Genomic DNA, 22,216 nt, shown 5'->3' on the forward strand with positions numbered 1-22,216 from the left:
TTTTATGTGTTCAGGGCAAAGTTCTGTAAAATTAAAACAGGTGCAAAAAGCAAAATAAAGTTGGGCCAGCACATGCTCACATCCTTTTGCAGAGCAGGTTGTTAAAGTCACATGCTTCTTTCTTTCTGATAGTTTCCAAAGTTCTTGGCTACCATATTTGATGGTCTTTGCCTCATTAAAACAAGTGCTTTGTACAATTTTGTTGCATTGCAGAGATAATTAATTAGAACTTGAGGACACACAATTGATCACTAACTGGCAGTGCATCATTTATAAACCTTCTGTGAAGTACAAGAGACACTGCAGTTTGCACTGATAGTGTGTGTAGTCACTACTGCAGTGACATGGTTAAACTGGTGTAAGTTCTTCAAGTCGTGACTCTGTAGTAGTTAGACCATGTCGAAGCCAAAGAATGACTTTCCCTTACATTCCTATTGGCAATCTGAGCTGGGAAGCCATTCCTTTTCTTAGGAAAAGGAGTGGACTGAGTGTGTTTTGTTCTGTTTTTTTGGGGTTGTTTTTTGAACAGGCTTTACTGGTACTTGCTTCAGAAGTGCTGTGAGGGCAGATTGTCATCACATCGTTTATACAAATTTATTTACACAAATGATGGGTTTCACTCAAGCATTTTATAGCACATCAGAAGCTGGAAGTTGAGCAGCAAAGCTCTATTTTTGTTTCTACCAGGAGGGCACCATGTTGGCCTGACTACAGCAATTCACTGTAAACCTGGAGCACAGGCCAAGGGCTGGGATTTCAGCTGATGCCTGAAACTGGCCATGGGAGGTACCTGCTATCAGCTGAACTGGCCAATGGAAATTGGGTTTGGTGCCCCTTCTTGAGCTCCTTTGGCTCAACCATATTAACCAGAAGAGCTACCAGGACATTCACTCTACTCTTTGTGTCAAATGTCTTTGACATTTACTCTACTTGAACATTTACTCTGTTTGCCCAAGCATTGAGGATTATGCAATCTCGTGGTATATGTGGGTAGGAATTTCCACCCATCCCTTACTGCAAACCTCTATCAATACTGCAATTTCAACCACATTTGAGTCTGGCCTAGCATTTTGTGAGATATTACACCCTCAGCAGGCTGGAGAGGAAAAGATGGGCCTATCACTGCCAACCCAGAGAAAGGCTGCAGTACAAACTTCCCCTTGATTAGATATCTGAGTATCCATCCATAAGAACCTAGCTAAAAAATGACCCAGCTGCTGGAAAATCACCCACAAGACCCTGCATCCTAAGAGACTTTCAGTGAATGCAACAGCACAAGAAAACTTCATAGGAAGATAGTCCCCATTATTTTCATTGTTGTTCATAAACAACTCCCTATTTAATTTTTCTTTTCTAAAGAAAAAAATTAAACAGTGTTTGAAGTAAGGCATCTCTTTGTTGCTGAGTATTAAGATGGTTTCTTCAATGCCCAACCTTCTTTAAAATTAAAAAACTTATAGTAAATATGTCAGGCCAAGGTCCTTATATGTTTGCATAGTGTTCAAAGTACTTCAGAGGATAAAAGGAACAATAAGTTATTCATCCAAAAATCAAAACAGTGAAAAACTGCAACTTGCTTCTGCATAAAGACAGCAGGGGTTGCTTCAGCTGATTACCTTTGATATTAAATAGCGTGTTTGGCACAGAGCTGATAAGAATATTACAGATGGCTAGTTCAAAGATAGTTTAAACTGCTGCTTTCAAAAGCATGGTATCTACAATATTCCTTTTGTTTAAACTGGAAAACATGTTTAGCATATTTGCCAAGTACTCCAAAACAGAATTCCTTGTGTATAGAGAGTATATTTTAATTTTTAAAAGGAGTTACAGTAACTACTACAGTAACACTACTACAAAATCCTAGCTATTGATTACATCATGTTATATTCAAGGCCTTGAAGGATAAAGCTCAAACCCCTTTTCTTTAAGCTGTTGTGTAAGGATGTGATAAGAGTCACTTTCTGTCTTCTAGGACCCCAGAGGCAGACCAGATAAACGAATGTTAGAAAAACAAAAGCACTGGGTTTTTTTTGTTTGAGCTAAAGAACCAAGATATTGAGTGGCCTCCCCTGAACCGCATCTCTGGCAGATGTGTATGTTCACCTAAGATATCTAATGCCCTAATCCAGAAGCAGCGAAGAACTGTAAACTGAGTTTGAATAAGGACTCGTCAATCTTGACTGTGAAAATCCTTTTAGCTCTTTTCAAAGATTTAGCATAATGGAAAAATAGATGTTATTTCAATTTATTCTGTTATACTTAATTTTTATGGTTCATTAATACGTCCTTTGTAATTTCAAGGAATTGGACCCATCAACTTTATGTGTTCTATATTGAAATTAATCAAATTATTCGATAGTTATCCAGCAATTATTTCAAATTATTGAAAGTGATAAGCTCAACTAGTTGTTTATTTTAGAAGACAGCTGCATACCAGTGGTTCAGGCCATATTTGTGTTTCATTTTAATGAAAGAAACGTCCTTCATAGAGAAGCATGTCAAATGCCTTGAAACACACACATACACCATGTAATTGGGAGGTCATTAAAAGTCAACATCTACAGAAAATCCTCACTCATAGTTCCGTGATCACCTTCTGGTGTTGTTTCTTTATTGTCTTTGATTTCAGGACTCTAGCAAAGAGTAGAACTGTAGTACAGTCTGATCTGGATTATACCAGAGAGATAAGGCAGGGAAACTGCCACTTAGAAAGCCAAATTAATCTAAAAAATGCAGCTTCTTTTTACAGCAGAATGAACTAAGGGCCTGTCAACCCAACCTTCTCCTGCCAGTGGGTACCCACAGGACATAAATTACCATAACCTAAGCCTGTATTTTCAAAACCAAAGCCGAAATGCCTAAATGACCGCTTTGTATTCCAGACAAAACTGTGTTCAGCAAACAGATTATCTGGCTTAAGGGAATTCTTCTCCAAGACATGAAAATGTTATTAAGAGGAGATGATTCTTTCCCTTCATATTCTCTAAGAAAAGCAGACAAGCTGTAGAAGCAAAGCAGTGAGCACTCAACTTAGACTGCATTTATAGTGTGATAATAATGTGTGATGCATAAAAATGCTTGGGATTCATGGAAGATTTTACACAGAATGTGGAGACCCAATTCTGTATGGAAGATAAAAGCAAATGCTTATTTCCATACACGAGGAAGGCTTGCCAAGCCTACTCTTATTAGCCCTGAGATTAGCTCAGCTGGTTAGAGCATGGTGCTAATAACACCAACGGGTTTGTTGCAGCAGTAGTAGCAGCCATTCTGAAATAATACCTTGAGTTCTCATGTTTATGTTTCCTTAGAAATGCTAAAGAATGTGTAGCAATTTTTTAGATAGATTATTTGATTCAATACCCACAATTCTAGACTAGAAGGGTGAAATTATGGTTATGAATGTCTTTTCACCTTTATTCTATTTCCCAGCACATACAAGAGTGTCCATGTCTGGGGGGGAAGAACTAAATTGAAATTTCAAAAGACTGAAAGGAACACTAGGGAGGCAAACCATGCACAACTCAGCAGCTGTTCTGGCATTAAGAGAACACATATTTCCATTTTATTTGTTTTGTACAATTTTATTATTAGATGGTTAAACAGATACATTTTATTTTGTCCTTGGAATAATAAATGTCCCTCTGGAAAGCTTATAAATTTATGTGGATTATTACCAGACTCTACTGCTGTTTCTAAGTAGGATGTTACACCCTTGGTAACTTATTCAAAACCTGGCTTTTTTACTTGCCAAATCTGTATCAGAGAAGTGGATCATTTTAAGAAGCTATTTTTTCATATGGAGTTGCAAGCCTCTCACTGTTGTGGTTTCACCCCAGCCAGCAGCCAAGCCACTCACTCACTGCCCCACCAGTAGGATTGGAGACAGAATCAGAAGGTAAAAGGCAGAAAATTCATGGGTTAAGATAAAGAGAGTTTAATAAGTTAAGCAGTTTAATAAGTTAACTTTTGAAAGTTAAAGCAAAGGCTATGCACTCAGGCAAAACAAAACAATTCACAACTTCCCAAGGGTAGGCAGGTGTTCAGCCATGCCCAGGACAGCAGTGCCCCATCACACATAACAGTGACTTGAGAAGGCAAATTTCATCACTCTGTGTTTCCCTTCCTTTTTCCTCCCCTCCCTTTATATACTGGGCATGATGTCAAATGGTCTGGAATATCCCTTTGGTCAGTTGGGGTCACTGTCCCAGCTGTGTCTCCTCTCAAACTCCTATGGCACCTCCAACTTTCCTTGCCAGCATGGAAGTACTAAAAGCAGAAAAGGCCTTGACTCTGTGTAGGCTCAACAGTAACAAAAACATTTTTATTTTCTTTACTGTGCTCAGCACAAATCCAAAACACAGCCCCCATACCAGCCGCTCGGAAGAAAATTAACCCTCCCCCAGCGACAACCACCAGGCTCCCTGAAACAGAAATTGACTCAGAATTAGGTTGTAAAAACCAGAGATCTGTTTTGAAACAATGAAGTACCAGGAATAGATACAGAAACCAGTGTATAGAAACTGCTCTGGCTGTCTACCATATATCCTCAGCCACCTCCCACTGCAGGCAGTGAAGGGCCAGCAGTCCTGGTACATGGAGGGCTTTGCAGTGCCCAAACAGCAGCGCCTGCACTGCACACAAGACATTGGCCCACTGATCCAGAGCTGCCTTTCCTGTTGCAGAGCCTTCACACTGTTTCTGTGCCTGGGTCTGAATCCCAGCTGAGGTGTGCTCATTGCTAATTACAGACCTGCAGTGCTGATCAAGAGCCACAAGGAACCCAAAGGTCTTGCAGAAGTGGCACAGACCCTATGGAAGATGAGGTGCCCAAGGGATGGATCAGTAGTACAAATTTGTAAACTTTGCTGGTCCACTAACATTTAGTGCAAACCTGTGAGAAATAATTTCATGTTCTAGTTCTTAAAATGATGTCAAAATCCAAACAGAATTCCTGGAAGAAAGAAAAATTACCTGTGCAATGGGGGACTTACCAGTTTACCCTGACTTTGCAGGGCAAAAAACATTCTTTGACATATATAACGTGTGCATAAACAATACATGATAGAAATAAGGAGTTTTTCTCCATGTAATAGTTTTCATCTGTAGAATTCAGAAATCAAAAGAATAGATGAGTAGACAGAGAACCTCATAAAGAGTTGCCTTGTGATTTGATTCAGAACCAATTTGGAAATCTAAATCCAGGCATTTTGTAGTAAAGCAAAACTAAAATTGTGTATGGTACATTCCTGGCAAAGCAAGAGCTGGCAACTGATGCAGAAAGCTTCCCTTCAGCATAGTTTCCATGAATCTGTATGTGCTGGTTTTGATTAAGGAGCTTTAGAGTTCTCTTGTGTGTTCTCCAAAATGTCAAGCTTTTATTAAGGTTAGTCTGTAGAATTGGTTTTTTGCAGAAAGCACATTTTGCTTTTTTGATCTGCTATTGGAAGCAAGTAGTGAAAAGAGCCCTAGAAATTAGCTGAGAACATGTAGAGGAGTCATAATCAAAACCTGGACTGAGATCTGCTTCAGTTTAATATGACAGCTGATCTCTGCCTCAGTTTCCCAGTTTCTTGATAGGGCAGCTAATGTTTATGAAGCAACCAGGAGAACTGCAAAGTGGCAAGTGACAGAGATCTGCAGCAAACAGCAGATGTGGATTACATGAGGTAAATATCAAGTGTGTAGAGAGTCACCTTGTTCAGGAGCAGCTCTGCTTCTCCCACCAAGTACAGGGAAATAATAGGTCAGAAAATACAGGAATGGACATTCCTTGGGAGGTCAGCGATCGTGGAACACTGCGTTGTTTAGGTGAGCCTAAGTCCTCCATAGCTAATGTTCCAATAGGAATTAGTTCTTGCAATCTGAAAGCTCAAAACCAAAAGTGATGTACCATCTTCTTCCTCACTGTCTTTGTTCTCCAACCTGTCTTTATTATTCACATTATGCTCCAGATGTCTTAAACTTCAATATGTATGCTGCATGTTTTGCTAGGTAGAGTTAGCGACCCCAGGATTTTTCTCTTCATTAGCAAACATGTTCATTCTAACTTGATTCTTATCTGCTATGCAACCACTTCGTATATTATTACTGTCCACGGATTCCAGGTGCCTCTGTGATACTGCCAGACTAAGGTTGAATGCTCCAAGATTATTATTTTTTCTGGAATAATAGTAGCAAGAGATTTTTATCTGTGAAATTCCTGCATAGAGAGATCTGGCACAATGCCCTTGGTTCTGAGAAACAAGATAAAGCACATTTTCATATAAACACCCAAGTGGTTTTGCAAACCACACAAAATGCACAGATAAGGAACTGGAAAGGTAATCATAGATTGGTTTGGGTTATAAGGGGACCTTGAGGATCATCTTGTTCCAACCCTCCTCCTAGTGGACACTTTCAGTTACACCAGGTTGCTCCAAGATCCATCCAACATGGCCATGAATACCTCCAGGGAAGGAGCATTCACAACTTCCCTGGGAAACCTGTTCCAGTGCATCACCACCCTCACCATAAAGATTTTTTTTCTAATATCTAATCTAAAGCTACTCTCAATTAAAACCCATTTCCCATTGTCCTGTCACTACATGTCCTTGTAAATATTCTTGCCCCATCTTTCCTGTAAGTTCCCTTCAAGGCTGCAGTTAGGTCACCCCAACACCTTCTCTTCTCCAGGCTGAACAATCACAGTTCTCTCAGCCTTTCCTCATAGAAGAGGTGCTCCATCCCCGTGATTGAGTTTGTCTCCTCCCTCTGGACTCGCTCCAATAGGTCTGTGTCCTTCCTGTGCTGAAGATCCCAGAGCTGGATGCTGTACTCCAAATGAGGTCCCAGCAGAGAAGGATGTTGCAGGGGAACCCTGTCAAAGGCCTTACAGGAGTCCAGATAAATGACATTTGTAGCTTTTCCCTTATCCACTGTTGTGGTTACTCCATTACAGAGAGTCACTAGGTTGGTGAGACAGGACTTTCTCTTGTTGAAGCCATGCTGGCTAGCTGGACTCACCCCCCTGCCCTCCAGGTGCCTTAGGAAGTGTCAGAGGAATCATTTCTCTTTTACTTCTTCAGAAGACTCATTACTACAAATCTTTTCATGTTAGTCTTCCCTTCAAAGGATAACCAAATATACTTTGCCAGAAAGGAATAGTTTCCAGTTTTACTTGCTATCTCCAGCCCAGTTGCATTGTTCTGAGATTAGCAGTGACTGTTTCACACGTAAGAACTCTTCCTGTTTGCTAGAACATTCCTTTCCTAACATTTTTCATTTTGTTTATTAAATATGAAGTTGTTCTGAATCTCAACAGATACAGGAACAAGGTTTTATGTTGATTTTCATTATGTTGTCACCTGACACACCTGGCTCCTTAGCAGACCTTAAACAGCTTCTTAAATCTCTGCCAGTTTTTCTTACCCTGTCATATTCTTTGTCCCTCCTTTGAATTCATTCATGGCTGTGATCCACAGAGCCATGAAATTGTCCCCAGACCTCAAGAGTGAATTTGTTGTCATATCTCTGCCTTCCATCACATCTCACTCCTTCTCCTTACCTTCTTTTGTAATGTTTTTATCTAGAAGGAATAGTAATAATATAAAATGCAGTAGAGACTGTAATAAAATCATCCTCATTGCAAAAAAAAATTGCAAAATCACCATTAGGATTCATTGATAATACATGAACAGAGATATGACTCCAAGGGGAGAATCTAAAGTGAGTGTTAGGTGCCTCTTTCAGTGCCTCTTGAACGATTTCTTAAGCACAGGGAAACAAAATATAAGGCAGAAAATATATCAGAAAAAAAGTGTATTTGCTGCTGAACAAAACCACCCAGGGTGATTGTGGGTATGGTTCATATTTTTTCATATCTATGATTTTAAACTATTAGTGGCAGTTACTGTATTTTCTGGGAGAAAATGGTCCTTAACTATGTAATGCTATTGTATTCAAATTAAATATTTTTCCTTTGATTATTACTTGAGATGCCAAGTATTATGACAACCTAAAAAACTACTCCCTATTTAACACATATGTGAAGCAATGCTGAGGTAGTGTCTTCACTGACAGGGATATTCAAGTGGGTTTAATATCAGTATGATTTTTACATGTGTCATGAAATGCTTCTCTGCTACCATGACATAAAAAGAATTCTTGGGTCAACAGAAGCCAGAAGCCCTCTCTCAGTAGTCTCAGGTGTTAGCTTTTATTTCCAGAGGAAAAAAAAGATTACTCTAAGACATCCAGTTTTTCTTAGAAATACTGGGTTTGGGTGGGGTTCTTATTTTTAATTACTAAAGCTCAGCAAGGCTTTATTATCCACTATCTGCAGCTAGACTTGTACAGTTACTAACAGGCAGAGAGCTGCATGGGTTTATTTGTCTATTTATTTTTAATTACCAAATTTATTTTTCTGCATTTTGAATCTTAAATCTTAAGTTAGTCCTTAAAGGTTGATATAAAACTGCCCCACTTCAGAGGCAACCAGTATTTGGAGCTTGAACTTCAGACAGAATAAATCAATAAAATTAAAGTAGGGATTTGAGACAGTGTAATAAGAGAGGAAAAAAGAATGGAACTACTTATGAATGATAAATCAACCTAGTTGTGTAAATAGTTTTCATAAAAAAGTTTATGAAAAAGTCTATTGTGTATTCCAGGTAAATCAGTGTGGTAACGATGCATGCTCATGTTTCCTATGCAATCATTATTCCCTTTGAAATAACATATTTTAGGGAACTGAAAAAATGAAAAGCTAAGGACCCTTGCAGCAGGGTCCCTATATTGCTTTGTGGGGATACATTTCTTCAGGATCAATTTGTCTATTCCAGTTTTCATATATATTTTATACCTAAAGTATTAAGATATAGGGAAAAAGGTTCTTAGTTTTTCTGTAACTGAGGATTAAAGAACTTTTGTTCTTTTTTTGGTCCTTGATGTTTGGTTTTTTAAGTCTAAGGCCAAGGTAAATGATGGCAGGGAGTTTTTCCCTATTAGCCAAGATCAGAAATGTTTTCAGTGGGGAAAAGTATGGTCCAAGAGCAAATTTCAATATGCCTTATTTCAGGAGGTATTACTAGAGAGACTTAAGCAGTTCAGATAAACTGGAAGGCTACACAGTGCAAAGAAGATGCTTTGTGTGTCTCACTTTAATTTTACTGAGAAATTGAGACATTTTTCTGAAGTGACAGGTAAGGCCAGAACTGTCTGATGGCCCTCATCTCATCTCCTCTGTTTCCCTCTGTGTTCTGCTTCTGCCTCATGTACTCCCTGGTAGGACCAGCTATGGACAGGTGCTTGAACTGACCTGTATATTCCTGGAATGTTTATATCAGGGTTTTTTTCCTGAATTACCTACATTTCCTATCTTACTTTAATTGGAAATGCTTTCTGGAAAAGCCTGTCTCTCTCGATAATTATATAGGGATCTATAGGAAGACTATAGTACTAATTTTAACATGGTTATTTCTCTGAATATTGGAAGTTCCTCATTTATAAGGCTCTGGATCTTTTTACAAAACTAATGAGATTCAGAATAAAACTGCTCTAGGGAGGGAATTTATTTCTTTTCATACCATTTTGTACCTTTCCAAGATCCCAATTAAAAAAAAAAAAAAGAGAACAAGAAAACCCTTACAAAATACGTGCAATGAAGAAGTGAAATTATGTAGTTATGTCCACCTTACCCTTGCAGAGTATAAGTTTTCTTTTTTATAATTGCAATTAAATAAAATTACAGAAAACTTGCCAAATTTGCACATGAACTACAATTAAAAATGAACTTTTAGGAGAGTCATTTTCCAGAAAGTGATTTTTCTTTTCTGAGGAAAAAAAAGATGGCCTTGCTTGTATTTCATCATATCAGTGTTTCAAACAGAAAGGCTTTGTTAGCCACACTGTTCCTGGGAAGGCAGAAAGTTAATGCTTTGACAGTTTTGAAAACAAATTACTTAATCTATCAGGAGCTGTTATTTTCAGTTCTTGTAACACAGCAATCAAAACCTTCTAGAGAAACTTATTTGCTGATTCTTCTCTAAAGAAACTACTGATTTTCTTAGAAACAAGTAAAACTTCAGAGGAACTTACTTGCTGACGTCTCTAAAGGAACTACTGATTTTCTTGTAAACAACTAAAGCTTCAATCTTATCTCTACATAGCCTGTTACTTGGCACAATTTAAGCAGTAAGGCAGATTTTGATGAAAGTGTAAAAGGTTTTGGTAAAACAAAAAAAAAAAGAATTTGTGCTCAGAGGATTCTGTGGGTTTCATATATGTCCAGGGCAATTTGAGAATACACAAATACAAAATACACAAATATAAATACACAAAGTACAAATATTTTCTACTTTGGTTTTACTAGGCCTTGCAAAATAGTGGAAGGACAGAAGTCCTTCCTGAGAAAAGCAATTGTTGGTAATGTGACAAACAGTACTTGAATTATTATGAAATAGGTGATTTTTTTCCACAGGGTGGTATCTGTATTTTTTCCTCAGCTTTATCTGTGATGTTCTGCCAGAGAAGAGCCAGTTTTCAGTAGCACTGTCATTTAGTCTTCCATGTGACTGAACACACTCATGTTGGGATTGCTAAGCAAAAGAAAGATGTATCACTGCCATGTCAATTTTAAAATCATGGTCCCGTTTTCAAAACTGAATTTTTACTTTAATTAGTTCAGCCTCCATCTCACCAACCACAAGCCACCCCAAAAAAGGCAGAATGATGCAAAGGCAAGAAGAAGAGGTGATCTTCAGGCTTTTTCTGGGATGGGGGGGAAACAAAAAACCCCACAATAAAACAGATTGGACATCCAAGAATGGAGATGGCTGAAACCACCAGTCACTTTGGGAAGTCTTAACCTTTCCTTTCAGCACATCAGGTTGAGGGAATATTTTGTTCTTCATCATTTCCCTGCAGTCAGACGGGGGAGGCAAGTGCTGGTGCACAGGCAAATGGATTTCACAGCTGCTTCCAGGGCACAGAAGTCATTCAGGGGCAGCAAAACACGCATTAATACCTGAGTGAATCATGGAAACCACACAGCAAAGTTGATTGGTCTATACACAGGAATTTTGGGTGATACCCTAAGAAGGGTACCCACAGGGTATGAAGTTTTACCTCCAGGAATCTTTTAAGTGTTTGCTTTCTTCGTGGAGAACATGCCCACAGGGAAGCTCTGCAGCTTATGTCATCCCATCTTGTTATACCTTTAAAACTGGAAAAACCCACCTGTGCAGGTCCCTTTGTCCTTGTCAAACTATGTACTTTCCTGCTCTGATTTCCCTTTTGGAAAGGAGTTAGTCTTTCTTAAGTGAGCTCAAAATGCTCTCCAGGATCAGACTATGTTTGCAAGCCTGGAACATAACCCAGCTTTTTTAGTAATGCCCTCAAGGTCTGAAATGGCATTATTTTAAATTGCAGAGAGGCATATCAGTATCATAGTTGTGGACTATAGAATAAGTTTGTTTTACAGTAATCCCCATGCTGGTCACCAGAGCTTCAGGATGCAGAATGTGAGCCCGTCTGCATGAGGTGCCTGCAGGCAGAGGGAGCCCGCTGGAGCTGCCCATGGGCAAAAAGAGGCACAAGCAGCTACAGGCATGAGCAGCTACATAATTGTCACACGTTTTTCATACTCCTGCACAGCTCAAAGGGAAAAAAAAATAACCCTAATAGACAGTCTAACTAGGTCTGTGTGGAAAGGGGTTAAAGGCTGTCCAGAGAAAGGCAGAAGGAGGGGCTGTAGTGGAGCTGTATGTACATCATCGTTAATCCCAGCACACTTTTGGCTGGCAGGGCCTCTGGGCACCTGGAGTTGCTTTTGTTTTGCAGTAATCCCCATGCTGGTCACCAGAGCTTCAGGATGCAGAATGTGAGCCCGTCTGCATGAGGTGCCTGCAGGCAGAGGGAGCCCGCTGGAGCTGCCCATGGGCAAAAAGAGGCACAAGCAGCTACAGGCATGAGCAGCTACATAATTGTCACACGTTTTTCATACTCCTGCACAGCTCAAAGGGAAAAAAAAATAACCCTAATAGACAGTCTAACTAGGTCTGTGTGGAAAGGGGTTAAAGGCTGTCCAGAGAAAGGCAGAAGGAGGGGCTGTAGTGGAGCTGTATGTACATCATCGTTAATCCCAGCACACTTTTGGCTGGCAGGGCCTCTGGGCACCTGGAGTTGCTTTTTTGCCCTGGTGTCTGCCCAGCTGATTTGATGTGAGCTGTCCTCAGGCTCTTTGGTGGGTCCTGGCCCCAGTGTGCAGCCAGCACTGACTGCAGGGCATGCAGCCGGAGGAGCAGCACGGGGTGGTTCCTCAGGTGTGGTGAACTGCAGAAAATTACCTTGGGTGTAGGTGTGGCTCAGTGTAGGTGAAAAAGTGTTGAAGCATAAATTTGCCCTCACTTCAGCTTCTCTCTTAACTTTATGCTTCCCAACCAAGAGCCCTATCCCATGGTCTGGGGTCTAACAGTGTAAACACCAGCCAGGCTGGGGATAGATCCCCAGGTTCAGAGCCTTTCCATCTCAGCAGGTATAACCCATAAGAGGACACAGAGTAGATGGCACTAAGCAAGCTGTGCAAAGTCTTTCCCAAAAAGTGACTCTTTGCCAAAGTAAATTACCATCAGTTGTCATTTAAATGAGAATAAGCTTCACTGATTACTTTTTGCATAATCATTCAGAATGAAACCAGATGTTCCTCAGGCCATGCTTTAAAGCTGCAATGCACATTTAGAGGTAGGCAAGAAAATTCTCACAAGAAAAAGGATACTGAGTCTTGTTAGTGAATTGGTTTATGTGAAAAAACTTATCTTTTATTCGTGATGAAAGTATATTTCTGAATCAGAAGCCATTTCCCAGCTGTTAGACAAAGCTGTATGGAAATTGCCACCCCAGCAATGTTAATATTGCCCCAGCATGAGGCAAGCTTTCGTTTGTTTTTAAAAAGGAACAGTAACATCCCTTCAGGAAGACTGCTCTGAATCACAGTTAGGTTTGGGTAAGTGTTTTAACAGAATGATTTTCTGGGTTTAATTATTTTAATTTTACTTTCTTGGTACCTTTACATTTCTTGATGTGGCACATTTTCAGTCTACAGCCAGGAATCTGGTTTGCAGCGTTGTATGAGGCTTCAGAAGGAAGCAAATCACTCTATCTAAATCATCAGAGAAATTCTTTTTGGTTATCCAGTCTGTTTGAAATTGTCAGGACATCTCCTTTTCCTCCTGGGCTTATAAGACCTAAAGCATCCCCACCTATGTAAGTTTCTTCCTGCTGCAAGAATATTTATAGCATTTCTGACCTTTGAATGAACTTTTAAGAATCAATAACAGCAAAGTGGAAAGCAGGTCAGCAGCAGTTTTCCTCTTGACTGAGTGTAGCTAGTGTTCAGCTTGGAATATCTAATATTAGGAATATCTAATATTAGGAATTAGGAATATTATCTAATATTAGGTACTACCATAATCACATTTAAGCAGCATTTTTGTAGGAAATTTGCAGATTTCTTCAGCGCTGTCATGTAGCTATCATCTGAAGGAAACAAGGCTAGAGCCGTTGGTGTCATTGATGGGTTTTTAGGTTGCTGTGTATCAGTTTTTTACATGGCAGAACTTCTACAAAAAGACTTGAAAGGTGGTGCTGAAGAATAATTTTCTTAGCTGTATTTCGCCACTGGACAAATGTAAGTGAATTAGAAACTGTTCTCATTAATGACTTATCACAACTGAAACACCATTCATTTCCTTCCACTCCAGATTACAGTAATAAAATGGACAGAGTCACCCCTTGATGTGTGAGCACAAGCAGCCATATGAGATGATTCAATACAAGATTTGTCCATTCAGAGTTGTTATCCCTATGACCCTACAACTCAAATAATTTAAAGGACCTTTCCTAATTCCTCAAATTTATGAAGTTCCTTTCAAAATCAAAGTGTTCCCATAATGAACTAGACATCTCAGTGCTGTTTCCTGCCTCCTTCTAAAGGGGAAATTAATTTCCCTTTATTTCGTTGCCTAAAAGCAAAGTTTCTCACTTAATTAAATCCTTTCCTTCTCCAGAGCTGGCCCCCCAGAAAATTCTTTATGCACTGTCTTTTGCCTATCACAGGTTCCTGGCCAACTAGTTCAGATTGTAACTGTGCATTAGAAGCCTAAATTCTGAATGCCTTGAGTTAAATGAGATGAATCCCATTGCTAGGGGTGACAGTAATAGCTCTCACAGAGCAAGAGGTCTTCTGCCTTGTAATTAGAGTGAATTTTTGCAGCCAGGGCTTCCCCTCATGCCTTTCCATAGAGGTAGCAAGCAGAATTTTGCTCTTTACTGGAGCCTCCTGAGACTGCTGTAATACATAGGGCTTCTGTTTGCAAGTGCAATGTCATTATTCAGAAAATACCTCATAAAAGCTTAATTTTTCTCCAGTATTTTCCTGATTGACTGAAATGGAGACACAATGACAGCTATACAAATCTGCAAAAATTTCAAAAAACTTTATAACATCTCAAAAGAGTTGTTTTCATAAGTTTCTTTTTCTATGTCCATGTCATTTGAAGATTGTGTCTACTTGTTCAGCCAACCATCCAAAGATGTCTAAAAATACCAGGAATATAAAATAAATTTACTGTTATGACAACTTCTGTTTTTTCAGAAGTTGTTTGATCAAAGGTTTTAATAGTCAGGAAATTAAGATTTTTTTAAACGGATTCTATCATATTTATTGTTATTGTAATTAGTGTTACATTCCTGAAGAAGAACAAAGGAAAACATTTCCACACAAGTTCTACATGAATTGTTAATGTCAACTTTGAATTTCCTTGTTTTTTCCTAGTTTATAAAACAGCCTTAATATAGAATCATTTTGTCTCCATTTCTTCAAATTTGTAGATTCATAATATTAAAGAATGGTTTCATTCCTCTCTCCACATACCCATTTCCCTCTTTTTGCTTATTTTTTAATTTCTTGCAAAGATCAGTTTATTCCTCCATGTACATCTTCAGTGGTCTTAAAATATAAAGCTGTCTTAGCATTTCACTGTTCTCCAAAATTTGCATTTCAGCTTTCAGCAGTCTCTACCCAAGTGGAAGTTGATCTTTTCCTCTTATTCCTAACACATTTTAAGTACTTTGAAAAATTCTCTAAAGCAAGAGAAAAACTGAAGTTCTGATGTTACACCTAAGTCAGACCTAAGTACTGTATTGGTTTCTAACTCTTCTGTCTCTAGCCTGTCTTCTGTCTTCTGTCTTCTGTCATAAAAGACATGGTTGAGACTAAATAACAAAATCAACCTTTTGTTTCACCAGTTCAATAGACAAAAGACATTCATATTAATACTTCTGATGAAATTGTAGTTTATCGGTTCATTGAGACTGCTATTTTGGCTCCAGCAAGAAGCTAAAGTTCATCTGGCAATAACACAGGCTTTTGAAAAAGCAGCAAGGTTATGTGGATGCTGGGACAGAGCCATGCTTTGAAACCAGAGACAAAGCCTAGCTGGGTGATGACCAGGGAGTTTCAGTTTCTACTGAATTTTCTAATTTGCTGACACTGCCAGAGTGGGTACATGTCAATTTGGGTTATACCACCATCAGCAACATTGGGGTTGTTGTACACTCATCATTTGTCCACTCATCATTTCTTCAAAACTGTATGATAACTGGAACTGCTCATTGTTTATGCTGATCTAAGGCTGGTGAATGCCCTTAAGAGCTACTTCAGTCTGTTTTGTTGGGTTTACATCAGTGCTTAAAAACTGTGGGTCATTTTTATGCATGGCAAGGTACATGCTGTCTCTTACAGTCTGTTTTATCTCATGGTTTCACCTTCATCTGTAGCAGCGCCTCCTGCCTTCACTGCTGCAGTGTTTGGGTGGCAAAGTCGATGAATTTAAGTCCTTAGGTCTTCTTCTGTAGCTGGGGCACACAAGGCTCAGCTGCTTCTTTTCTCACAAATGTCTGCCTACCCCCAGCTACCAAACACCTTGACTGAATCCACAGTCAATACCAGAACTTGAGCCAGACACTGGAGCTGGTTTAATGTCAGCATAGACCAGCTGTGCACTGGCAGCTTCTCACACATCTCACAAGTACAGGAGGATGGGCTGGTCTCACTAACAGCATGCAATTTGGCTTGGTGATTTCAGAAAATGACGAGGAGCAGGAGGCTCTGCTGTCACTGGACAAGCCTGGTTGGTATTCCCAAGGTAATGCTATCCAGCTTTATGATCTACTGAAGAAGATGACTGGCAAGTTGGATCCCAAGGTATGTTACAAATGAGAGTCAATCTTTGTGAAAATACCCTGTTTCAGTCAAGAATTCACCAGGCAAACTTTCATTAAAGTTATTGATGTGACTGGTTCTGCAGCCCAGAACTGGAAGTAGCATATTTGTCTTCTTATCGGTAGAGTATGTAAACTTTCTAGATGTAAACTTTCTGTATGCAGGGTAAACATTTCAGCAGCTTTGGGAAGAATCAGGTTGTAATCAGGAAATGCCCCTGAGGAAATAGATCATATAGATTAAAAAACAAGCAACAGTTAAAACTAGGAGTATGTTAAGTACAGGTCTGGATAGGTGAAAATACCACTAAAGATGGTGTAACAACATTTTTCATAGTGAATAAATTCCTCCCTGGACTCAGAAGAGTTTTGAGTCACCAAGAAGAATGTTCTGTCTTGTTTCCAGTGTAGTCTAAAACTTGTTCCAGTTAAGTGTATTTTTTTGGTAGTCTTTCTATTGCTTCCTGTCAGGCTTATTTCTGTCAGCCAAAAAACTCACACTTACTTTTGCTGGTCCCAGTTAGGCTTCCCTTTCCAATGTCCCTGGAGGGTGAGAGCAAGGAGGGTGTGTGGGGCCAGCCTTTCTCTTATGGAGCTGGTTGCAGATAAAGCCCCAAACTTGACATTAATAGGATCTCTGCATGTCTTGACCAAGTGTAAACATGGAGGAATTTTTATTAGGTCATTTGACGGCTCTTTTTCTCTCTCTGTGAAATACAGTTTGCTTGTGCTTTCCTCATATACAATGAACTTCTAATTTGCTTCTTCCCTCACAGGTTGTTTATTTTGGTGACAGTATGCACTCAGATATTTTCCCAGCTCGCCACTATAGCAACTGGGAAACTGTCTTCATCTTAGAGGAGCTTCTAGGGGACAAAGGTATAGTGCCTGCAAAGGCTGAATCTGAGCCCTTGGAGAAGAAAGGAAAATATGAGGTAAGGGTTCCTGCAGATATTTCCTGGAACAAAATAAAGTAAATTACAAAAAAGCCTCATGTCACCTGCACTAGGAATGAGCCTGCTTGTCTTACCAGGGTGCTGGCAGCATCAGCATCCCCCACAGATGTGTCCTCCTTGTCTTAGCAGGAGGATGCTGTTCTGTCCCAGCTCAGCAATGTATGGGTGACACAACACCTCTACCTGGAGCTAAACCATGGATCTCAGAAAGGGAGCTTGTGTGCTCTTCCTTAGCAAGAACCTTTTTAGTAACAAGATCCCTCCATCCCACAAGGAAAAATTTCAAGCCCAGTTATCACAAGTCCAGTGCCTGAACTCTGCTGAGTTCATGGCGTTTCCCTGTGTGTTGTGGCCAACTGTAAACACAGAGAAATTTTTATTACATTGTTTTGAAGGTTGCTTTCTCTCTATGTGAAATATGGTTTGCTTGTGCTTTCCTTGTATACAAATTACTTTTATTTTGCTGCTTCCCTCACAGGTTGTTATTTCGGTGACAGCTGTGCTCAGATAAGAGGGGCGGCTTCAAAATCTGGCCCAGTGCAAACTTGCTGATAGTTACCTCAGATAAATAATATGATTTTCAGGTTGATCACTGTTGGGAAGCAGGGTCGTAGCACTGCTGTCACCCTTTAATTCTCCCACAGAAGGTTGGAGGTTACTACGGTTTATCCTTTCCTCTGCTGCCAAAGAGCAAAGTAGATAGAAAACAGCACTGAGATGGTTGATGAGGCAGCACTGTACCTCCAGCATGTCCCATGTAGGTAGGAACTACAGCAAGGCTTCACTCTCCATTTGGCATGTCTCTTCATTTAATATGCTACTAAATAAATAGGTCATTTTCTTCTAATTGCAGAAAAATACAGATGCTTTTCACACTTTTCTTTGTAACACACTAAACTTTATTTTTCTTTTAAAATAATTACTCTTTGTGATTGAAAGTTAACTTAACAATAGGAAAGATCTGGGAGGTGCGTTTATACTTGATATGTTTTTAATCCAAGTGTTATAAAAGCTCCTGGTTTTAATGTAGAAAAGGGTCTCTTCAATGGGACTAAAACAATATACATGTGATATCTTTATTTTTTTAATAGACATATCTCATATTTTTCCCCACTACCCTGATTTCTAAACTATAGTCAGACAAAGACATTCCAGTCACTGAAATAAGGAAATGTAGTCATTAATGTTTAGGCTTTTTCCTGGATTGTAAATAAACAAAAATGAAGTAAAAAAAATTCAATATCCTATCAAGAGAATGTATTTCTCAGTAGGAAGGGGAGGTGGGGGAGGAAGAGCTAGTAACACATACAGGTTAATACAATTTGATTTAAGTAATTAATGCTTTGAAAATAACTCAAATTCTCCATAAATTTGTTCATTCTCTGAGTGGAGATTCTGCTGCATTGCTGCATAAAACTTAAAGTTTGGGGGATTTGTTCAACATGGTTTCTTGAGCATGTTCAATATATGCTTTTGAAGCACACATTTTTAAACAGAGAGACAGAAAGTGGTTCTTTTCCTGGAAGTACAAAGAGTAATGGATTGGTTTGTTTCTGAACCCATGATGATGATTTGGATTTCCCTTGTTGCGACACCTCTGCTCACAAGATCCATCTTCTCTATCGCAGCAGTTGTCAAGCAGCAAATTGAGACTTTTAGACAGGTGCTTGACGTTTCACTGACACTGTAGCACTCTTGACAAGAGCTTGCAGTATCTCAGGGAGACACCACCCCTACCACACACAACCCCTGTTCCGTTTACATCCGCTACCAGTGACAGCGAGCAATCAAGGGAGAAATGAATTGCGTTGATTAAAGGAACCTGAACCAGGGGGGCCGTGGCAGGTCAGTGGTGTTATTTCATTACCAGGCTGCTCACTGGAGTCTGAACAACAGGTCACATCCATATCTCTGCAGTTGACTGGGCACCGCTAACTTAACAGGACCCCTGTTTGTAAAGGGACTCCCTTTACAAACCTATGAGAGTTTTATTTTCATTCCCCCCAGCAACTCCTCCCATTAACCCTTTGGTTAAGAAGGGAGAAAAGCCAATTCAAAGGATTGCACAAAGTCAGGTGTTTCTGGAAAATTAGTCACAAACAGATTAGATTTCATTTCATTAATCAGCCATAGCATTGATTGGCAATAAAATACAGTAGTACTGTAGATATTCCATTCCATGTGCTGCGTGCAGAGAGGGTCTGAAAATTTAATACATGATGCAACTCTCAATGCTATCACTCTTTACAAAATACTATTAAAGTAAGGAAGTATTATTTTAATTGGCAATTGCATTTTTCAGAAAGAAATGACAAAAATCTGGTTTTAGTTGTTTGACTGGTATTTCATCACTGACAGTGAGAGGGGAAGAAAACAACCTCATCACACACCAAGTGGGAGACTTGTGATTTCCATTTTCATTTGCAGTTTTTGTCTTTTCCCCTCAATTAAATGCATGATATAAGCCAGATACACATAACTGTGAAATTATGGTAACAACTGCAGTTCTTTTAAGTGTATGAGTCATAACCAAATAAGTAAGAGAATAGCAAACTAAAAACTATTTAGGCAGTTACTTGGCTCCTAAGTAAATTGCAGCATGCAGGGTGAATAAAAATACAAGGCATTGTGTTGAAACAAGATTTGCCTCCCTCCTAGAATTGGGGGTTTGTTTGTTTGGCTGGGGGCTTTGGGTTTACATTCTGTTCTTTAAATGTGTGATCAGTTCCATCAATGAAAACTCAAAAGGAAAGCTGGAATTTGTCCCAGGATTTCGAGGGAAATTATTACAGAGGAGCTGTCAGTGTGTAAATGAATGGCTTATGTGAATGAATGGAGCAGAAATCAAAGAATTGGTGGATATACATGATAATTTTGTAGTTAGAAGGGAAAACTTAATTTTTACAATATTGCCTGGTAATTGGTTTGTTGTGGAAGTCAGGTCTGTAATCCCTGTATTTCCATTAACTCCCTTGGCTGTGACCATAGACAAGGCTATTTCCTTTATGCCTTTTGGCTCTGTTTGTCTCTTTATTCCTGTTTATCTTTGGCACAAATCTAACAGTACTTCCTGGAACAACCTGAGGTGTTGTCGTGAAGCCTGGTGAGTTAAAGCCATATTCCTAGGGCAACACGCTGAAGTGCAGCGCATTTTATTTTAAATTTGCTTATAGTGATCCCTGTTGTAGTTTAGGTACAACATTCGTGTGTGAAATGTTTCGTGTTTGCATGATGTGTAGGAGGGCAGGTTCTGTGCAACAGAATACAGACCAGTGGCTGGTTTGTCCATTTGTGTGATTCAGGGACATCCAGTTGTTGTGGTCAGCACAGCTGTGCTGACAGAAACATCTCAAATACTATTACACCAGAAAAAACTGTATTTTGAGCATTGATTTTTTTTCTGGCATCAAGAGTCAGTGGTGTGTTATTACCTCAGGACAAAGCATACAATCATCAGTACCATCACTCATACTGGACGCAGTAAAGTATTCCTCATGCTCTGTGCTTGCTATGGCATAGATGGCAAATCTGCATCTAAATATACCCCTTAAAATTACTATTGGTGTGATCTTCCACTCCCCTCTCCTTTATAGCTTTCTTTCTTTCATCCCTTTACCAAATGTAGAAAACCTTCAGAGCTTGGCTCCCTGCTAATTAGTACTTTAGAAAGGTCATTTGTAAGCTAACTAATCAGTGTTACCCAAGTATCCTACTAACAGATTCTGTCTATTCTGTTAACAGGCCCTATTTGTCTAGAGTTAGCAAAGCAAAGATGGTAGCAAGTACTCCAGGTGTTTTGACTTTGTGGAAGGCCCTGGAACCTGGGAATTTCTGGTACCATCCCTATTTCCCTGAAGTGTAGATGTTTTCTTCAAGGCTTTGTACCCTCAGCTGGCACAATCAACATCTGACCTGCTGCTGTCTGACCAATATGCCTGAGAGCAAATCCATAGGCCTGGGGGATTTGCATGAGAAAGAGGGATTGCCCAGCACTTTCCAGGATCTGCTGTCCTGCTGTGAGAGCAAATTCTGTGTCTGGGGACTGCAGGAGTGGCTGATGCATCTTGCAGAGCTCATCAGCCCTGCTGTTGGGCATGTGCCTCCAGGCATGTGAGCAGCCACAGTGAGAGGAGCCTCTTGCCTCATTTCACAGATGTACAGATTCGTGGTGTGTGGTCTGTCCTTCATTGCAGGCTATGATGTGTGCTGCCGGTGAGATAAGGACATCTTCAGGGCATCAGTTAGGGATGGAAGGGGGAGCAATGTCAGATGTTCCTAGGGTTGTGGTCAAAGTTTTGAGTGCTCTTTCCAAATTTTAAATCAAGATTTAGCCTACCAGACCAGCCCTGTCATGTGTAGATAAGCCAGCAGCAAAATGATGGGAGCTCTACACTAGATGATGACAAGTCTCATATCTAACTGGGTTTGATTTCACCAAGGGCTTGGGTTGTAAATCCAAAATTTAACTCCCTCCTCCTTAATAAGGAAGAAAATCCCACTCTAGAATCAAACTTGTGTAAAAATCAGTTCATTTACTCAAGTTACATTTTTAATTGTCTACTGAACTAAACAATTCAGAAAGCAGAGCTCTCACATCTTTTCTCTTGTCAATAACAGGACCCTGTCTTTTGTACGAATGCTTATGTGGGCCAGTACTGGAGTTGTTGTTTTGATTAATCACCTGAACAGCTGTAACAGCCTTAAGAGTTTTCTGCATGTGTCATCCAGCTGGCAAACAGATTTTAATTCATCAGAGCATCTAAACTTGATTATAACTGATGTAAAGTCCTGGGTTTGGCATGGAAAGATAAGATTTAGTGGGAAAAAAAAAAAAAAACGAACATGCTGTCCCTTTGTGCAAGGCATTAAAAAAAAAAAACAAACAAAAAAGCCCAGGACTTCAGTTAAACGCTTATTTTGAAACAAAAGATAGGAGTTTTTTTTTCCAATTTATTTACATAAGAAGACAGAAATTAATATCTACATTTTTTAAAATCAGT

The 22,216-nt window shown here is 39.5% G+C and overlaps 1 protein-coding gene across 1 annotated transcript in view; it reads left to right on the forward strand.

The window, feature by feature from the left end:
- The window catches only part of NT5DC1 (5'-nucleotidase domain containing 1), a 127,717-nt gene that overhangs the window by 91,760 nt on the left and 13,741 nt on the right, over positions 1-22,216 (forward strand). The window contains exons 9-10 of the mRNA XM_014312047.2: positions 16,125-16,243; positions 17,037-17,195. Coding sequence (XP_014167522.1) covers positions 16,125-16,243; positions 17,037-17,195 — 278 coding nt within the window. The remainder of the gene's footprint in view (positions 1-16,124; positions 16,244-17,036; positions 17,196-22,216) is intronic.

The sequence above is a fragment of the Geospiza fortis genome, unplaced genomic scaffold (assembly GCF_000277835.1).
Source record: "Geospiza fortis unplaced genomic scaffold, GeoFor_1.0 scaffold98, whole genome shotgun sequence".
Lineage (NCBI taxonomy): Eukaryota > Metazoa > Chordata > Aves > Passeriformes > Thraupidae > Geospiza > Geospiza fortis.